The sequence below is a fragment of the Penicillium verrucosum genome (genome assembly GCF_028828655.1).
Source record: "Penicillium verrucosum strain IBT 35672 chromosome Unknown utg000002l_segment0_segment0, whole genome shotgun sequence".
Lineage (NCBI taxonomy): Eukaryota > Fungi > Ascomycota > Eurotiomycetes > Eurotiales > Aspergillaceae > Penicillium > Penicillium verrucosum.
The window spans coordinates 3,302,976-3,322,195 of NW_026643211.1; the positions used below are offsets into that span (position 1 = coordinate 3,302,976).

The window sequence follows — 19,220 nt, forward strand, 5'->3', positions numbered from 1 at the left end:
ACGATTATCAAGACACCTCCATCTTTACTCCCTATGGGCATTTTTTGGAATCGATATTTGAGGCACAGATGTCTTCTCCAGTAACATTCCTTTTAGGGAATATCTACCAGAAGTCTATTTTATTTTTGAATCATTAGAGAATATAGGCTTGGTTTGAGGTACATTATACAAGACATGATTTACCTCAACCTAAGCCGGGAAACCGGGGAGAAGGAATGGAAGACAGACATTAGAGTTGGAGAAGACAGGGAAGAACACTTTAGATCTCATTATATGGGGCCAGTCGGTTGATGTGTTGGCCGGCATCGGAGGTATAACGAGATTGAAGCGTTCTATTATTGTTTGGCATGATAATTTTACGCATAATGGCAACATTGTATCTAAAATAGCACCGATGACAACCTTGGAATATAACAACCAATATATGGATTGGCAATGAGTTTTCTATACTCCACATGCCACAAGGAAGAGTTCACAACCAGGAGATAAATTTCAAGGAGAATGCAAATGTATATCCGCTCAAGCGAGACAAATATATAAATTAAGTACACCAAAAATCCCAAAAATCCCAAAAGGAACTCACAATCCCTCACGCTCGGTAACCACAGCAGTTTCCCCTTTCGGTGTTTTGATGCCTGAAATACCGTAAACGGTGATGAACGCCATGCCAAGGAAAGCAGACACGCAAGAGAAAACCATTGCCACGATTCCTCTCGCCGTGAATCCGACAGGTAGCCACGGAAGCTGCTTATTTTCACCGGTTAGGTCGAGCAGATCCTCCGTGTTAGCGGCAGCATTTCCCTCATAGGACATGTTGGCAGCATTGCAGATGTTAATTTCGCTCTCTGTTAGCGACAATTGCTGTTGAATCTGTTTCGGGGCTTCGATGAATGACATTGCCAAGCCCTGTGACATATGCCAATCGATGTGGCAGTGGAACAACCAAACACCAGGGTTATCGGCGACGAACCGGACAACAAAGTTACCCTGGGGTGGTGCGACGAAGGTATCTCGGCGAGCGGGGTATTTCGGGAAGCTACTGGAGGGATTCTCGGTGGCATTGTAAGGGGAGAGGGTCACCGTCAGTGTAGTCATTGAAAGACGGACCGTATGACGGAGTGCGACTGACGAGTTGGAAGTTGTGTCCGTGCAAGTGGAAGGGATGCGAACCTCCATCCAGGTTATTGAGAACGATCTCAATGACAGCGTTGTGCTCAAAAATGAAGGGATGTGTGTATTCTCCGTAGACCGCCGGGTTTGTGGCATAATCCCCGGATGTGAGGACAGTGTATAATGTCGGGACCTTAGGCATCGTGTAGGAGATATTATTGAAGAATGAATAACCCGCACCATCATCCAGGTTGTCCATAATAACATCGACCTGAACGATCATATCAGGGTCTGGGAGGAGCTCCATCCGATCGTGGGCAACAAGTTTCATATCATCGTATGGAACAAGGTCAGAGGCGACATCCACCGTCATTACAGCTTGCGGGTGCGCCGCGCTGCTATTGTACTCGAGCCAATTGGTTTGATTGAGTTGAAGAGAAGGCTCGATCACATCTAGTAAAAGCGAGTCGGCAACCGTCACGATCGGATAGTTTTTATCCGTAGAATTTTTCATGGTGACCAAGATGGCATAACGTTGCGCAACGGCGATATAAAGCGTATCGGCCTCTTGCGCGTCAACGTATACTCCATCGATTTCAACAATGCGGAAAGTGTGATCTTCGATGTAGAAATACTGCGCTACAAAGGCACCAATGTTGATCAATCGCATCAGATAGGTCTTTCCAGCTTCGACAGGAATGTTTGTGTTCAAAGTGTCATTGAAGAGGAAGGAATCCGGAACAGGCTCAGCTCCCGTCGGGTTTTCAACACGAATGAACGGAATGTCCTCAACAAGCTCATGGTACCAATCACTCATCGTAACGGTAACTTCATGATCATACATATCGTTAAAATATGCGTCATCATCGTGCACAATCAGAGCCTGTCGATAACCGTCCGGGTAGCAGGCGTCGGTATGACAATGGTACCAGTAAGTACCATTTTGGGGGATGGTGAAATTATAGGTAATGGAGGAACCAGGAGCGACTGGGCATTGGGTGACCATCGACGGACCATCCATGTTATTGGTGCCATTTTGGAACATGCCGTGCCAATGGATGGAAGTCTCCTTGTCCCCAAGCCCGTTATACATATTGACAATCAGGCGATCGCCCTTGTCCACCTCAATGACAGGCAACGGCCACTGGCCGTTTATACCGACCACCTTGCGCTCATGGAGGCCATCCGGGTTTGCATTGACCCAAGTGACATTGAAATCCAGATTCACCGTCTTCGCTTGACAGTACTGCACAAGAAGTAGTACTACCGCAAGGCGAATCAGCATTCTATGAAAAATAGCCATGCTTTAAGATTCGCCTGGTTTCGCTAGGGAGGAGGTAGAAGAAGAATTTCCGGATTCCGGACGGAAAGAGAAGGCGAACAAAAAAGACTACAACATAGGTACCTAGGTAGCTTGGAACGGAAGCTTGTAACAATTCTAGCGCAGTACAAGATTGATAAGCGGAAAGTTAATCCTTTCCGATTATCTTAATCAATCTGGGCCCATACCGTGGGAAACCTGGGAACTCTGGGAGGGGTTTTCATTCCAATCAGATGTAACCCAGAAGTCTATGGCATATCCACGTGGGAGGTTGTTATTCTTTCGTTGGTTTTCCAGGTGTACCATGGCGAGAAGAGTCAAAAGGTGCCCAGGTGGAATTGGGGTTGCTTTATCGATCGTAGGCGAATCAAAGGGTCACGAACTTGTGCTCACCTGCCAAATCGGGAGAACATGGTATGATCGTTATCTCTCCTGGCGGGGTTTATTTGCGAGTCAAAAACTTAGGTGGCTGGACCCTTGAACATGTGATGATACATGGATGTTTTAAGACATATATCCACTGCCACCAATCATAACGCTAAACGCTTAGGAAAAGCTTCCAATACGGAGACAGGTGAGCTTACAAGAAGCCAAGCTCAACCGGATAAATACGGAGTGGGTCGTCGAATGCTTGTTCAAGAGAGGTCCGAGGTCATAGCCCGTGTAATTTTGAACTTTGAATTTCCAACAATACAGAGTATGTTTTGGTAACCGGGTTACAAGCGGCCTTATACAGGTGCTCCTTGACTTTCTAGCCACTGGATTCTGCTTGAATCTCTTCTCCTTCAAAGTCATATATACTATATCAAGCATCATGGGGAGTAACAAAGTTTTTGCTGTCACCGGTATAGTTCATGCACTGCCTTTTTGGAAAACACAATTGCTTATCAACTTGGTTCAGTGTTTTTTATTTGTTTTCGAGAATGTCTCGAGACGACGGTGGTTGTATCAGTTCTGCTGGCTTTTTTAAAGCAGTCGCTGTCCGAAAGTGATCGCCCGACGTATAAAAGACTGGTGAAACAAGTATGTGTGACCGACTCTCACAATGCTATTCAAGTTCATAGGCTAAAAGAAAGCAGGTCTGGCTGGGATGCGGCTTAGGACTATTTATTTGTCTCGCAGTCGGCGCAGGCATGATCGGTGGTTTCTACGGCCTCGGAACAGATACTTTCTCCAGCACTGAGGATATTTGGGAGGGTGTTCTGGGAATCATTGCATCGATCATTATCACGATTATGGGTGCGGCCCTGCTGCGGGTGTCTAAACTTCAAGACAAATGGCGTGTCAAGCTCGCCAAGGCCCTCCAAACCGAGCATGATCCCAATGAGACAAAGAAGGGTCGCGTCAAGAGATGGTTGGAGAAATACGCTATGTTTATCCTGCCATTTATCACCGTTCTCCGGGAGGGTCTCGAGGCCGTTGTCTATGTCGGTGGTGTTGGATTAGGGCTTCCTGCCACTTCCTTCCCCTTGGCTGTCGTCTGCGGCCTTTTGGCCGGTATCGCAGTGGGCTATATTATCTACCGGTATGTCAATTCAATTGCTCTTGAGAAAGATACGGGCTAAAACACCGATAGAGGTGGACGACAGACTTCGATGCAGATATTCTTGATTATTTCCACTTGCTTCCTCTACCTCGTTGCCGCCGGTCTTTTCTCGCGTGGTGTCTGGTACTTGGAGAACAATGCTTGGAACAATATTATCGGAGGCGACGCGTCGGAGACTGGCTCCGGTGCTGGATCCTACGACATCCGACAGAGTGTCTGGCACGTGAACTGCTGCAACCCAGAGCTAGGAGGTGGCGGCGGTTGGGGTATCTTCAACGCGCTTCTTGGTTGGACCAATTCCGCCGACTATGGCTCCGTGATCGCGTACAACTTATACTGGATTTGTGTCATGATTGGCTACGGGCTGATGTTCTACCGCGAGAAGCGCGGGGCTATTCCTGTCATTGACCCGGCTATGAACAGAGTCGCAAGAGCCAAGGCTAGAGCCAGAGCCTTTATCCTGTGCCGTCCCTATAAAGATCCGACGGCACCCGTGGAGACAACAGTACCTGTTGATACGGCCGTCCCCGTTTCGGAGAAACGTGCAGAGACAGGCGTTTTGGCTCTTTAGATTTAATCAGTCGAGACAGATATATCGGTTCCAATATCGGAGGGGGTTATATGGGCGAGAGACTGGGCGAACGGGTCATTGGGCGAAATGGCCGGAGGAAGCGAGAACGAGGAGCTTTCAAGGTTTAGTTTTTGTAAATTAAAACAACCTGAATTATTTTCAAATGCGAGCTAGTAATTTTACCGTTGCCAAGCGGCACTAAGGTTTAACGCACGGTCTCACCCCGAGGTCTTGGTGTCTCGGTGAATAGAGCGTGTCCCCACCGGAGCAGCCAAATCCATACCTAGGTACAACATATGTTCCATGGGTCAAAACGTGGTCAAAATGCTTTCTCTAATACATCTAATACAAGGCTTCTTGGAAGTAGATAGTCTCACTAAATGCGCTCTGAAAACATGCATTTTTCCCACGACTTGACCAGCCTAGTAAGGGATCCGAAGCATCAGTCCATCGGGTTACTTCCCACGAACGACCTGCATTCTAAGATTTTCTTGACCCGCACTAGTACAATATATGGGGACTATGTACTAGTATTTAACTGATCGATCACCTTTAATCTTATCATTATACGGTGGCTATGTTGTATATGTACGTACCCAGGTACCCGCTCAACCAATTCGGAAATGAAAAAAAAAATTTGTCTGTCTTGGACGCTGTAATTTTTAGCTCCGCTTTAACCTGTACATATCGAGTTTTCATTAACTGCATAGGGTGTTAGCCAGACGGTTTATATGGCCTTCTGCATGAAAATACTATACCCTGCGCTTCCAACGGTTATGCACACACGCTGCTGGCACCTGTATCTCCGTGTTCCACAACCTAACGTCACCGAAATTTCCATGGAAAGGTAGGTACCTAGGTACCTAGGTAGGTAGTTAGCTTTCCAAGATTTTATCTGATTGATTAGATGAATTTAAATTTTAACTTTTTCATGCCCATGGCCCCACCCTTTGTAGTATCGAGGCACACGATAAAATTTCACGGATTTTACAGCCAATGTGACTCGTTATTCACTTCATACAGTTCCTTGGCTGGAGAGAACGCTTAAAATTCCAAGACTTGATGCTGCACAATGACCGAAGAGTACATATCTTTCATTCCGGCCCTATCAGAACGGGAGGATAGTAACTACATACATTACGGGAGGAATAGGGATATAGGGATATAGGACCGGTTGGACAACTGCTGAATATATAACAACTACTAATTAGCCGTTTGTTCTGTGCAAGCCTGCTGACAACCAATTTGTAGTTGGGTGGCCGCTAAACCACCGCGAAACGTCCGCTAAATATCCGCTCAGCAACGAAGGACCGCCGAAGAGCCGTTGAAGAACCGTCGAAGAGCCGTCGAAAAACTATAAAATAACCCGCATTTAATGGTTTTATTTGTCTGAGATTGGTGGGAAAAAAAAGTGCTCCCCCAACCGTTTTCGGTATCCCCGTTCTACCTTTCTACTGGCGTATGTACCCTGCAGATGATATTCTAGTTATATTTCCTATCTCGTCATAAGAACGGTTCACATGACGATATAGGCAATGCTCCGCCGGACTTAGTCTTTAACCTATGAGACACGGAAGTAGGCCGAGTACGTATACTGGTCGACAGAGGAGCCTTGTTCATCCTCTTGCTCTTGGCACGTATTTCTCCGGTGTAGTTCCAATGAGAGGAAGTAAGATTAATAATGGAGCTCCCCGGCCAGGCTGTGTTGGTTCTAGACATTTTCCTTTCAAGCTTCCAGGTTGACTCCGTCTACAAGGGTTAGGATGAGTGACCCCAAGGCTGCAAAGGCTGCTGCGAAGGCTGCTGCGAGGGCATTGCGCCTGTCTAACAACGTGTGGAGTATCAAGTATTTTGCTATTGCTATTGGCTCAATCATGGTTCTTTTTGCCGTATACCACTGGTCAAGTGTAATTCACTCTCATTACGGTCGAGGGAAGAATCATCCTACATTGACTCGGAAGTATAGGTATGTTCATTGCTAATATGAGCCAAGGATAATACTAATCTTCTGAATGTAACAGGCAATTACAGTCCTTTCTTTCTAGTTCACCAATGGGATTAAGGACAGACCGGTCTCTTCTGTATATCATCTACTGGGCTATCAACTTGATTCTCGCTTTAACCAATCTAGACTTTACAATTCTTGTCAACGTGAGCTTAGCTCGTTCATTCTCCGTCTTTGGTATACTTTTCAACTGACAATTTCCTAGGTTGCCAAACGATTTGGCTGGTATGTGTTCTCGATACATTATTCCCCCATGATCTAGAAACTGACAAGCATCAATAAACAGGATTTCAGTCGCAAACTTGGTGCTCCTGGTTTTCTTGGCTTTGAAGAATACGCCCCTCGCACCCTTGACAGCCACATCCTACGAAAAGCTCCGCCCGTTACACAAGGTTGCCGGTTACACTTGCATCTTCACAAGCGTCCTGCATGCCATACTGTACCTATCTGCCTGGTCACAGAGTGGGAGGTTGTCCAAATTGGAAGAAGTAGAAAACTTTGCCGGTGGAATTGCAGGTATTGCTATGGTCATCATTGGCTTTTCAACTATCACATACTTCATGCGGGGGTATTATGAACGTAGGTCATCCGTTCATGTACTACTATAATTTTCACTTCTAACATCTACAGTCTTCTATATGCTGCACATAATCATGTTCCTTTTGATTATGATCACAGTCGGAATGCACCGTCCGAAATTTTCAACCTCAACAGTGATTATCATCATTTTCACTGCCTGTCTTTGGGTCATGGACCGCATCATCCGCGGCGCAAAGATATTCTGGAACTTCTTCGGAAATTCTCTTACTGTCACAGCTTTGCCTAACAATGCTATTCGGGTGAAACTCAGCCGTCGCATGCACTCTACTCCAGGTTCCCATGCATTCTTGTGGGTTCCTGCGATCCGCTGGGTTGAAAGCCATCCGTTCACTCTGTTGTCTTCGAACCCGTCCGAGTTCGTGATTCGAGTGTACGATGGCTTTACGCAGGATTTATATAAAGCTGCCCAAGCGTCCCCTGGGAGATCTCTACGCTGTTCCGTCGACGGTGCATATGGTCAAGTCCCCAACTTCAAAGTGTTTGACAAGGTCGTTCTTGTCGCCGGTGGCAGTGGTGCTAGCTTCACATTTGCTATTGCACTAGACCTGATCGAGGTATCTAAGAAGGCCGTCAAGTCGATCGACTTTATTTGGATAGTGAGACATCAGGGTATGTTAAAGGTTGACAAGGACACAATGTTTATATGCTCGTCAACTAACCCTGTGTCACAGAGAGTCTTGAATGGTTTTCCCAAGAGCTCAAACAACTTCAGTCTCATCCAGAAGTGAATGTGCAAATTTACGTCACCCGCCAGACTGACCTGTCCGGCACATCGCCACCCACATCCCAAGACTCTTTGTCAGAAAAAACATTTATAAAGAACGATATAGTCCCAGCAGAATCATCTCTGGTATTTTCAGCGAATGATCCTGAGAAAGGCGTTGAGCAACAGTCCACAGACAATATTTCCTCTTCGGTCAACCAGATGTTGTCAGGGCGCCCGAATATTGGCAACTTGATCGCGGCGGCTGCCACTGGAAGCGGCAACTTAGATGACCGCGTTATTGTTGGTGCTTGTGGTCCTAGCAAGCTTATGAGTACAACACGGAAGGCTGTTAACGATGAGTTGCTCAATGGCGGACCATCCATAACACTCTACACTGAGGTAAGTTAATGAGAGTCCTACCAGGGAGAAACTCGGGCTAAAATTACAACGCAGGAATTTAAGTGGTGATATCCAATTCGTTGGAGCTTAGTGAAAAAGGTTGGTCTTACTGAACATGCACAGTTTGCGTAATTGTTCTTCTTGGCTTCCTTGTTGATGTCTCTGTTGTTTTGCATGGCACAAACTGAGCACCCATCCCCAGTCTTTTGTCCACTCGCATCGTAGGCATAGTACCAGTGCACTTCTTTTCTCTCTTCATCGGTCGATCAACTCTATGCTTCAACCAGTAAGAACGGCAGAACAAACAGACCACACGGTCCTTATCCCTCCAGTGCCAACACCATTGAACAGATTCGGTCACTGCACAATGGCTACATGGTCCGGCGGTAGGCCTTGAACGGATACCGTTAGACAAAGCGGTCGGGCGATCAGAAGTGTGCTGAGATTGATACACGTAACAAGCTCCGCAATAGTACAACGGATTCTCGTCGGTGGCGTTAGGGTAGAAATACCATGCTTTGGCTCCGGATTTTGTGGTAGCACAATGGTGGCAGACCCGTCGACCAGAAGTCCTTATATCAGTTGGCTTTAGTGGCATTGCGTGGTTAAAAGGGTAGAAGACACTCAAAGGTATCTGGCACTGCTCAAGGGCCTCGAGATACATTCCCTGGGTGTAGCCAATCGTTTCTCTGAGTTTGAGCCTCTTACATGGCGTGTAGATATCCAGTAAGAGTATCATCGCCTGCATGAGCAGGCGAACCATCCAATTGATGTCCATTCTTGGAAGGTCATCAAACATCTCTAACCTTGCTGGGAAAACACTTCCATCTCTCACTTCTCTCTCACACTTCTCTCACTTCTCTCTCTGTATACCCCCCGCCTCAGTTGTAATTGACGGTGACGTTGCCGTGGCCAGTTGATTGCCATGTTCGTCGACTTTGGGGTACGGTATCTGATAGAAGAGAAGAAGGTCAGATATGGTGAGGTTGAGATTGTGAGGAAGTTATTGGGTGCCAGAGAGAGAGAGAGAGAAGAAAGGTTGATCTCCAGAGAGCTACTTATATAGGTGGCGAGTCTAACATCACGGCCTGAGAAATCAGGTGTCCACCACGACACCACTAAATATAGAGAGACGGCGACTGCAGCTAGCTATTGCTGTTTACTTTTAGCGTAATACCACAATGATCTACTTTGTGTCCCAACTGGTTCTGGTCTATAAATAATTAATTGGGGCTATGGAAGTGTAGGTTTTCGCGTAAGATAAATCGCTCGCTCCAAGGCCTTTTTCTTCGCACGTTGTCTATGCCTAGAAGGGAGTAGCCCCCATAGGGTCGTCTATACTATGATAGTTAGTTCGTTGATAGCATTACTCCGTACTACTGCCCTCAATTTTTAGAGCACTGACGACAGGGCGTAGGACGGAGTGGAGAACCCTATCTGTTTTATACAACATAATATTGTTTCTATCTTTCTTCTAATTTAGAGGAAGATCTTAAATCATCCGCAGTACACCCCCTCAAATGGAAAATCATCAATACAGTCAAACAACTGCCTCATCTCATCCCCATCTCCCATCATCGTCCAGAGATCCCAGAGCGCATATATCCAACATTTCATCCAGCCCGGAAATTTGTCATACTGATCCGTATACGGGAATGCTTCAAGAACCTTTACATATCGTAGCTCATCATCGGAATTCTTTAGCCTTTCATTTTCAACGGCCTCGACTGATAGACCTTTCAGCGTTTGCAGGGATTCTTCATCGATAATCATACACATTCGCCATTTAGTCCAATCGTCACGCATGCCTTGAGCGTTCACCCAGGCCTCAAAATGAGCGCGAATTGCCTCGAGAAACGCCCCGTTGAATTGCGCGGGATCTTGCACGATAGTCGATTGGTGTTTGGCCCAAATTTGGTTGGGCTTATTTATAGGATCTTGGTTTTCTTGGAAGAATGCTTGCTTAATACAGGCCTCGATGTGACTGATAGAGTCTGGGAATAGAGTGTCTGATTCAGCAGAGTAGGTAGTGCGATAGATGACATATCCCCAGTCTGGGTAAGTGCAAAGACTATTTCGGAGGTCGTTCATATTAAACTGATCGTTTTTTAATCGCGATTTATGTGAAATCAGATAAGGAAGGGTAAGTCTTTGAGTCTTCTGTTAAACACGTGCTAGTGTCAAGCCAAAAGCCTTTCGTTGAGGGACAACGGTCAAAAGTTCTGGAGAGACCAACTGCATTTGGATGAGGCTAGCGTAGTGCATTTTATTGAGGTGAGCTGCTGACTTAGCTGCTGCCGCGCTTTGCAGGTCGTGCTCAGTGATCAGTGAGTCCACGGGTATGGATGATCAGACTGCTCAGTACGCAAATCAGAGCGCTCATACTCAGGCCGTACTCAGTTCTACTCAGTTAGCAAAAGGCAGCATGGGGTGATCCCTAAAACGGAAAGGGAAAGCCAAACCTTGTCAGACATTGTCCTGTCTATATGTAGTCCTCAAGTTAGCCGTTGGCCTTACCACAATACCCATCACTATATTTTTATCTTCTCTCCAAAGCGATCTAAATTGGTGTTTATGTGAGTGGGAAGCAAGGAAGGCTGAAGAAGAAAGATTAGGTACTTTAATTAATACGGTACTCTATCGCTAAGTATTGACAAAGATTGACATGTCTATAAACAGGTGTCTCCAAACAGAGCGGTATATGTAAAAGAATCCAACAGTAAATCACCCCAGCGCTCTGAGAAAATGCCGGCAACTAACCAATAGGAAAGAAAAAAAAAAAGAAATGGCGATCAAAATGACAGACATACCAAAATAGGCGCAAAATCATATGTTCTCCCATTCAAGCTTGTTCGCTGGCCTTGGCCTCAACCTGAGTCTGAGACAGGCTAGGAACGTCCTCGCCCTTCAGGTAGTTCTCGAACTCGCCGACCTGCTTACCACCCTGAACCCAGCGTTCACGGTACGCCTCACGTCGCTGGTCAGCCAGCTGGTTCAAAGTAGGCCAGTAGGATGCATGGTCGTAGCGGAATTCGACATCACCACCCACAGCCTTCATAAGTTGGCTAGGCGGAACATGTTGACGGAGGTCCTCATTGAACTTGAGCTTCTGTCGAGTATTGGGGTCAACCAGGGGTGTGATCAACTTGAAGAATCCCCAGATGACGAAGGGCACTATGATAGGAAATTAGTAATTTATTATAATATTGCCTAGAATATGAAATCACTAACCGTTGATCACCAGAGCCCGACCAAGTCTCTCAGGGTAGTGGTTTTGCAGGAAGCCAAGCGTCTGCTTGGCCTGACCCAGGCTTGCATTCTGGCCAGATTTTGTCTCTTTGAAGTTGACAATTAGGGCAAGAGTATCCTGGCCAGGTCCCATGAGATCAATGGCCCGCTCCAGCATGAATACAAGATGCTCGAGTTGACGGTCACTCTTCTCCGTGTTCTGGTTGGAGGGCAGGAGATACAGGCATGGACGTCCGTGAATATCATAGCCCAAAAGGACCTGCTTGCCCGTTTCATTCTCAATTGAGATATACTCAGGTGTGAATTTCTTCAAGTCGTACTCGCGGCGCCATGTGAGAGTGCTCTGGAGCCGTGTCTCCGCCTCGGAGACATCCCACTTGGTAGCGCGTAGGTATCGCAGGAGACAGTCGCGGGTCAACCACATCTTCTCATCCTCAGTTATGGGAGACGTCGGGGCATTCTTCTCGGCCTTGGTAGCGACTGTGGTCCATGATGAAGCAGACTTCAACACAGCTTCGTACTTGGATTGTTGTTCCGGAGTAAGCTCCGCGGGTGCTGTTGGCTTGGCTGTGTCCAGCGGTTTACCGAAAGGCTTCTGGACGAGGCCGTCTGCGGCGGAGGTCGGTAACTGAAGGTCAATTGGCTTCGCAGTTGAAGTAGGCTCGGCCTGGGCGTTCACATGGCCTGATTCGACCGATGTCTGTATGTTCGTATCGGTCACAGTATCGCCATTGGTGGGCGCATGCGCAGCAGCGCCTTGTTCGGGGTTAGACATGATCTTGGATGGTATCTAAATCTAAATTTATAGACTATACAATGACACGTGGAAATCTAGAGAATGAAGAATAAATTTAGGGGCAATCAATTGACCAATTCCTGCAGGTCCACTCCCCATCAAATGCTCGAATAATATTACTGCTTTAGGACGCTTAGGTCAGCGACACGGTCTCACGCGTCTCGCGTGTATCTGCACTTTCAATGTCCATTGCCCTTCCACGACACACATCTCGCCACAATGGACGCCGAGGGAGAGCTCAATGAGTTTTTTGCGGGCTCATTCCCCGATGGGATCCCCAAAGATATCCTTGCTGAGCTTCTCTCCATGCTGCGAGTGCATTCGATCCCCGCGGAGGAGCTCTTCTACAAATGGGAATCATACAGCATAAAGATGGGCGAGGGAGTGACTTTGACCATGCAAACAGTGCGAGGCTTTAAGCAAGATGTCCAAGAAGCTTTGGAGCGTGAGAGTCGCGATAAGGCTGGCCGACACACAGAAAAGCGAAGCGCAAACACGGCAACTCCGCGGGGCGCGGCCGCGGCTGGCGGCGATATGTTTGGGATGTTCGATCAATTGACACCAACTGCCTCGAATGGTCGAACTGGGAATGCTTTTGGATCCGCAAAGCGCAAGGCTGAATTCACCTCTCCCGCTACACCAAGAGTAAGCAAGTTCGAAAAGCTTGGATCACAAGCCGGCACAAAAACCCCCACTGGAACACCTGGCGATGGAATGCAGTATGTATTTCTCGGGAGTGTAGGATGTATTGAAGATGCTGACATCAAGAATAGAGCAATTCCGTTCTCCGATCGACCGAACGCTGGCCAGACGGTGGAAACCCTCAATACACACCTATCCTTGCCAGAAACCCCAATGGCGCCATTTTCCGAGCCACGCATTAAGCCCACCGCGAATACGGACCTCAAGAAGTTTGGCTACAAGCCCATGGGTATGAAATTGTCAGAAGCATCGGAGATTCTGGATGATCGTATCGACGAGTTCGCGACTATATTCCAGGCAGAATTCAATTCAGACGAAATTACATTCGGGAGTGCAGCCATACAGAGCACAAGCGAGATAATTGCTGTCGGACGAATCGCTTCTGATAGTCTCGAGGGGAAATTGAATCCAGCTTCCCTCGTACTCGAGACTTCGCGCCGCACCGGGGCCGGCAGACGAGTCCCCTTGAAGGTGGATTCCGTACCCTCAGTGAACTTCTTCCCAGGCCAAATCGTGGCTCTCCGGGGAATAAACCCTTCTGGTGAATATTTCACTGTCAAAGAAGTACTCCCAATCCCTCTATTGCCACCAGCCGCATCCTCAGCTGTAGCACTGGACAACATCAACGAGCGACTTGACGGAGATGCAAACCCACCGTTGAAGATCATGGTTGCAGCCGGGCCCTACACAGCGGACGACAACCTGGACTTTGAGCCATTGCAGGAACTATGCCAGAAGGCAGCCGAAAGCTACGCCGATAGTTTGGTGCTGATGGGACCGTTCCTGGATATTGAACACCCTCTTCTTGCATCGGGCGACTTTGACCTCCCAGATATCAAAGGCCTCGACCCGGACACAGCTACACTGTCCATAATGTTCCGACACTGTATCTCGGTGCCACTAGCACGACTTGCAGCCGCCGTCCCAAGCATCACGATCGTGATGGTTCCGTCTGTGCGCGATGCACTCAGCCGACACGTCTCCTGGCCCCAGGGGCAGCTTCCCAAGAAGGACCTTGGTCTGCCCAAGCAGGTCCGCATTGTCTCGAATCCCGTCACATTATCGTTCAACGAATGCGTTATCGGAATGTGCTCACACGATGTGCTCTCCGAGCTTCGCCGCGAAGAGGTCTTGAATGGCCGGCCCGCAGAGGGCAACTTGCTCACCCGTCTGCCCAAATACCTCGTCGAGCAACGCCATTTCTTCCCCTTGTTCCCTCCGACCGCACGGTCAAATCTTCCCAAGCCCGGGTCCGAAGGTAGCCTGGCTACAGGTGCTATGGTGGATCTGCCCTACATGAAACTGGGCGAGTGGTGGAATGTCCGGCCTGATATTTTACTTGTGCCTAGTATGCTGCCGCCTTTCGTAAAGGTATGTTGTCCCTAGCCCAAGCTTTTTGTTCCCAACTACCGTCAACGGTGCTAACCTTAATACTTCTGTAGGTTGTCGACAGTGTGCTAGTCATCAACCCAGGCACCCTATCAAAGCGTCGCGCCGCAGGCTCATATGCCCAAATGGCCGTCCACCCCCGACTGGTGGCAGAGGACGAGCGCGAACAGAAACAGCTGGGCCACAAGCTGTACGAGCGGGCTCGGGTCGACATCAATCGTATCTAGGGGAATGTATAATCATATCGCATTACGCGCGGCGTTAAAGCTCAGACTAAGCTATGTCTGCAGCCATTTGATATTGGCGATTATTGGAACAAAATCGCAAATGGAAACGAATCAATGATCTTCAGGAGATATATAAGGATAAATCCAACATGGGTATCATAACAAGGCTATCCAGCCCCGGGAAAAATAAAGCTCCAGTAAAAAATACAACACAAGACACCCATTTACCTGCCGATACAGGTAGGTAAAAAGCTTGCGGCACCAGCCCTAGTGAAAGGCAACCTCGTAAAGGTTTCAGTAAACCTTGATACCCATTATCGCAACCCAATAACCCTGCGCCCACCCATCCTGCGCCCATAATCCTTGACCCTAATAACAGGCGCCCCGGCCGCCGCCGCACCACCCCCACTACCCCGCAACGTAGCCCCAGGCCCAGAGGTCGCAGCCCCGGCAGCTCCAGCACCTCCGGGACCAGTCAAAGGCCCAGCATCAGGGCCATGTCCTTCGCCATTAACAAGTGCTTCAAGACCAAGATCGCGCCACACAGCATCCCGTCTCCGCTCCATAGCGCGGGTAATGCCGAACGCTGCATGCTGGTCTGGGACGACATCGTCCTCGTCTTCAGGGTTCGGGGGCTGGAATTGTGGTGCCACGTAGATGTCTTCGACTGGCAGGTATGAAGGGATTGTGGAGGGAGAGGTCGAGCCGTATGGTATGGGGTTTGCGGCTGTGCTTGCTGCTTCACGGTTTGCGGCGGAGGCGCTGTTGGCATTGTGGGGGTCTGTTGTTGAGTTGGTGGCTGTTGACGTGTGTGGGCGTGTAAATTCTTCGAAGAGGTCTGCTAGCCGTGGTTGGTGCATGTGTAAATATGAGGAGGAGGAGTCTTTGCTCTGGTGGTTTGGGTGTTAACTTGGGATTGTGGCCTGGAATTCTGGAGGCTGTGGTTCAGTATTTACCATTTTGAGGGAATTTTGATCCCCTTATCGAGATCTTGAGGGATGTGAGAATATATTGTCAAGGGACTTGTTGAGGAAGCTCACTGTTTATGTTTATGGCTTATCGGTATGTATGTAGATGGTGGTTGAGGGCAGAATAGCCATAAGATACACCGCCTATATCACGTGTATTGTATATTATATGTTGTATAAACATACGCTAGTCCATCCATGGATGTATATTATCAAGAGGTCTCGTCTCTGTGGACTACGAGACTTGGCTGATCGCTATGCAGTCTAAAGGTAATGGTAATCATTTGTCTACCTTGACAACTTCTACTAAATGAGACTCCAAGATGTAGATATGTAAACGAAGGGATGAAAAGGAACCATTCATAGAGAAGCAGCGATGAACATTCACATATGCTCTTCCCACGATGAGAAAGCTATTGTCGACCAGAAACATGAGCCCACTAGACTTGTAATAATCCCTTGGTTTTTGTTATGGTCTAGTGGTGTAATGTTCCGTATTTGTTCCGCAAGGAAAAACGTTCTTGAAGCATTCGGGGAAGCTCCCTAATGTCCCTTTCTTCAACTATAAGAGTTCGTAATTCGAGAGCAAGTGTATCAATTATTGTCTCGGATACCTTGTAAAGCGACAGTCGAACTGTTCGGTACTCCGCTATGTCATAGTTGTAGTCATCACGATCATCCTCGTAGTCTCTCCGGGCATCTTCCGTTAAGTGACCACTTTCTGGATCCTTGGCGTACTTGTCGTCGTCCTTGTTCGGTCGCTTTGGCTTTGGCGGAGGGTTGGCCTGCCTTTCCCGGGGAGTTGTGGGATCAAAGTATCTCCATACATCCAGGCTCTGTGCCATCGTCTCCACTTGTGCAATCCATAGTCGCCATTGAAGCGAGCTTTTTAAGATGATTCGTACTCTCGGGGTGTGTGTTGCCTGCTCGGTAGTTATCACTTGAAGCGAGATCATTATAAAGAAGTGACATCTCGGCGCCACAGTACTTATTTTTCGGTTGGTTCGGAAGTGAGGAAGGGGTAGAAGTAGGTTTATACTAGATAACTAGCTCTGAATGCACTGGCTATTTTAGAAATTCACCGGACAACTTCTTGAATACTTCTTGCTCAGGGGTATGGAGGCTTGTTGCAGGGGACAATGCAATAACCAATTGAAAAGGATCAAAAAGAGTTACTGGCTAACCGGACTCATAACTGTCGAACTGAGAAAGGCAATGTAGCTTGATACCAAAATCTTACTATGTAGAGGAAGTGGTGAAATGAGTGTAATTTGCAAGAAGCGGAAAACTTATATCTACCCAGGTACCCCTGAATGCTTACTAAGGTGAGGCAGGGAGTCATTCTCATCGACAGCTATCTAGTATTGAGAAAACATCCCATGAGAACATCAACCAAAAGCCGTAAGGTATTCCATCTACATGGCAAATACGCCATTCATTAGTCTTCCGTGTCGATACTACACAAAATCCGTCCATTCAACATGACTATCCTGAACAGCATTGCTAAATTATATGCAGCCATCTCCGCGGTAGCATTCTTCACGAAGACAACTATGTCATCAGTCACTTCCTGCCCAAGACGATGGAATTGGATGGGGGTATGGTTTGTGGTCCCAAGCCAGTTCAATCGCATCATTATTGTCTGAGTAGATGGAAACTGGCTTCTCAAGACCACCAATTGCGAAGTTCAATCAGCAGCTGGCCTTCAGTAGTCCATAAAGCAACTCAAAGCGCCATTTTAAAGTTCAGGAAAGGTTCAATCCCGTCAGCTTCCACGATCTTGTACAGGGGTCGTCTCGTTCCTCTTTGAACATCCATCAGACATGTTTAACATCGACATCATTCAGATCCACAAAGGGTGAAGAATGGAAACCGAGAAGACAGAAGGGAAAACAGTCAGACAACGTGCGGAATATAGAGGCAAAGGCACACGCGGCCGGGTAAGAGACACTCGACTGATAGGAAATGGAAATTTGAGAAGGTGTTGCGGGTCTTCGCGAACGATCACGAGTAAATAGAAGAAGAGGGAGAAGGTATAGTTAAAGCTGTCATCAAAATGGATACTATCAGCAATTGCATGATGATAAAAAGGATAAGCCTTAACTGAGAAGGCCAAAGGGCTCATTTCGAGAGTTTGGGATTAGAAGAAGAACAAGGTCTAGGGCAAGCTCATTGAGGCTGAAGTTGTCACAAGATGAGCACAAGCCGAAAGGCCTTGAGTAGATGTAGACACGACGGAACGGGGATTATAATATGTGGAGACTCTGGGGTGGTTTGTGTACGCGATAGGGGCCAGTCCGGTGGTAACAAGGTAGTGACAGAGAACGCGTTGCCATGGGACTACAATACAAACAACTCTTCTCCAAGCGCCCAGACAAGCCGAACAGTTGATGAAAAGATGGTCGCGTCCTTTGGGGATAGTGTAAGCCCAATGACACAGTGTGGCCTGACTATTAGTCAAGCCACGAGGACTAAAAATTGAATTTCGTTATAGTCTTCCCATCCCTCGTCCCACTGATCCCTCGTCCCACTGACACAAACCTACAAACCTACACAATTTTGGGGAAGACGGGAAAAAGGAAAAAGGAAGTGGGTCTGTGATCTACTAGCGTGGCCTTATATACCCCAGTTTTCGGAATATACCTATTCCGATGCGGTTAGTTTATCCGAAACAAGATCTGAAAATCAAGATGAGAACCGCCTTCCTAATTTAGTTACCGCTATCCACACCGCCTTTGTGTCAAACTACCCTTGCAAGTAGAGCAAGACGACATATACCTACAATTTGTATATAAACCACTAACAAAATTAAGCATGCAAATAAAGATATTGGGGTAGATGAAGACATTGAATAATATACATACAAAAAAGGAGATGTAACCCTAGGTAGTTTCCCCTGCCTGAAATTTCAGTACCGCCTTACGAATCGGGTGCGACACTGAATTCTGCCATATATTCTGCCATATATTCTGCCCCCATATAATTCTAGTTTACATAGGAAATAGAATTTAAACAATGCAAACCCCAACCTTCTCGCTTAATCGAAGCAAACAAAGAAGGCAAGCAGGAGTGGCATGTGATCATAGATCAGATAAACGATGACGTATAACGTCAGGTCGTGACATAACCCCGGTAAGAAGAAGGGTCCAAACAGCCTCTCGCGCTCAGCTTACTGAATGTCCCGGAGCAGCCCCAATCTCTAGTTCACGCATTTGGGTACGTCACCTCACAGAGCTATCTATAAAAGAGAATCGGCATCGCTTTCGTACAGCTGTACGGAGGTCTCATTGCGAGTACACTCCCAGCTCGAGGCAACCCTTCTATGCGTGAACTAGAGATTGGGCTGCTCGGGGACATTCAGTAAGCTGAGTGCGAGAGGCTGTTTGTACCCTTCTTCGGGTGGAGCGATCCAAGGTAAGAGGATCCAGTGAAGAGATAACAGAGACCCTACGGAGTTGAGATTGGAGAAACAACACGGTAGGATTTGTCTGTGTGCGGATGGACGGAGAGGAGAAAGAGAGAAGGAGAGAGAGAGAGAGAGAGACTATCTAGTTACTACGTAAAGGGGGATATGTGCCTCAGGCACCCAGACACCCAACAAGAGAGGATATCCTACGTACAACATATGTTG

General features: G+C 47.5%; 7 protein-coding genes across 7 annotated transcripts; 3 read left to right on the plus strand and 4 right to left on the minus strand.

Annotated features, from left to right (window-relative positions):
- Nucleotides 1–579: 579 nt before the first annotated feature.
- Nucleotides 580–2,395, minus strand: fetC (putative ferrooxidoreductase Fet3; the record flags this gene model as incomplete). The annotated part of the gene is made up of 2 exons (XM_057219623.1): nt 580–1,124; nt 1,171–2,395. 2 exons carry the CDS (start codon nt 2,393–2,395, stop codon nt 580–582), a joined length of 1,770 nt encoding a protein of 589 aa, XP_057073714.1.
- An 850-nt stretch (nt 2,396–3,245) lies between these two features.
- Nucleotides 3,246–4,548, plus strand: N7516_006904 (FTR1 family protein; the record flags this gene model as incomplete). The annotated part of the gene is made up of 4 exons (XM_057219624.1): nt 3,246–3,276; nt 3,333–3,454; nt 3,511–3,956; nt 4,008–4,548. 4 exons carry the CDS (start codon nt 3,246–3,248, stop codon nt 4,546–4,548), a joined length of 1,140 nt encoding a protein of 379 aa, XP_057073715.1.
- A 1,763-nt stretch (nt 4,549–6,311) lies between these two features.
- On the plus strand, nt 6,312–8,327 carry N7516_006905 (uncharacterized protein; the record flags this gene model as incomplete). Its single annotated transcript, XM_057219625.1, has 7 exons — nt 6,312–6,514; nt 6,570–6,699; nt 6,759–6,778; nt 6,840–7,132; nt 7,184–7,762; nt 7,825–8,258; nt 8,313–8,327. The coding sequence occupies 7 exons, from the start codon at nt 6,312–6,314 to the stop codon at nt 8,325–8,327; spliced, it is 1,674 nt and encodes a 557-aa protein (XP_057073716.1).
- Nucleotides 8,328–9,755: 1,428 nt separating this feature from the next.
- Nucleotides 9,756–10,349, minus strand: N7516_006906 (uncharacterized protein; the record flags this gene model as incomplete). The annotated part of the gene is made up of 1 exon (XM_057219626.1): nt 9,756–10,349. One exon carries the CDS (start codon nt 10,347–10,349, stop codon nt 9,756–9,758), a length of 594 nt encoding a protein of 197 aa, XP_057073717.1.
- A 751-nt stretch (nt 10,350–11,100) lies between these two features.
- Nucleotides 11,101–12,282, minus strand: N7516_006907 (CRAL/TRIO domain protein; the record flags this gene model as incomplete). Its single annotated transcript, XM_057219627.1, has 2 exons — nt 11,101–11,432; nt 11,490–12,282. 2 exons carry the CDS (start codon nt 12,280–12,282, stop codon nt 11,101–11,103), a joined length of 1,125 nt encoding a protein of 374 aa, XP_057073718.1.
- A 240-nt stretch (nt 12,283–12,522) lies between these two features.
- N7516_006908 (DNA-directed DNA polymerase alpha subunit POL12) lies at nt 12,523–14,725 on the plus strand (the record flags this gene model as incomplete). Its single annotated transcript, XM_057219628.1, has 3 exons — nt 12,523–13,022; nt 13,077–14,376; nt 14,448–14,725. 3 exons carry the CDS (start codon nt 12,523–12,525, stop codon nt 14,619–14,621), a joined length of 1,974 nt encoding a protein of 657 aa, XP_057073719.1. The 3' UTR covers nt 14,622–14,725.
- A 210-nt stretch (nt 14,726–14,935) lies between these two features.
- Nucleotides 14,936–15,481, minus strand: N7516_006909 (uncharacterized protein; the record flags this gene model as incomplete). The annotated part of the gene is made up of 1 exon (XM_057219629.1): nt 14,936–15,481. The coding sequence occupies one exon, from the start codon at nt 15,479–15,481 to the stop codon at nt 14,936–14,938; it is 546 nt and encodes a 181-aa protein (XP_057073720.1).
- Nucleotides 15,482–19,220: the final 3,739 nt, after the last annotated feature.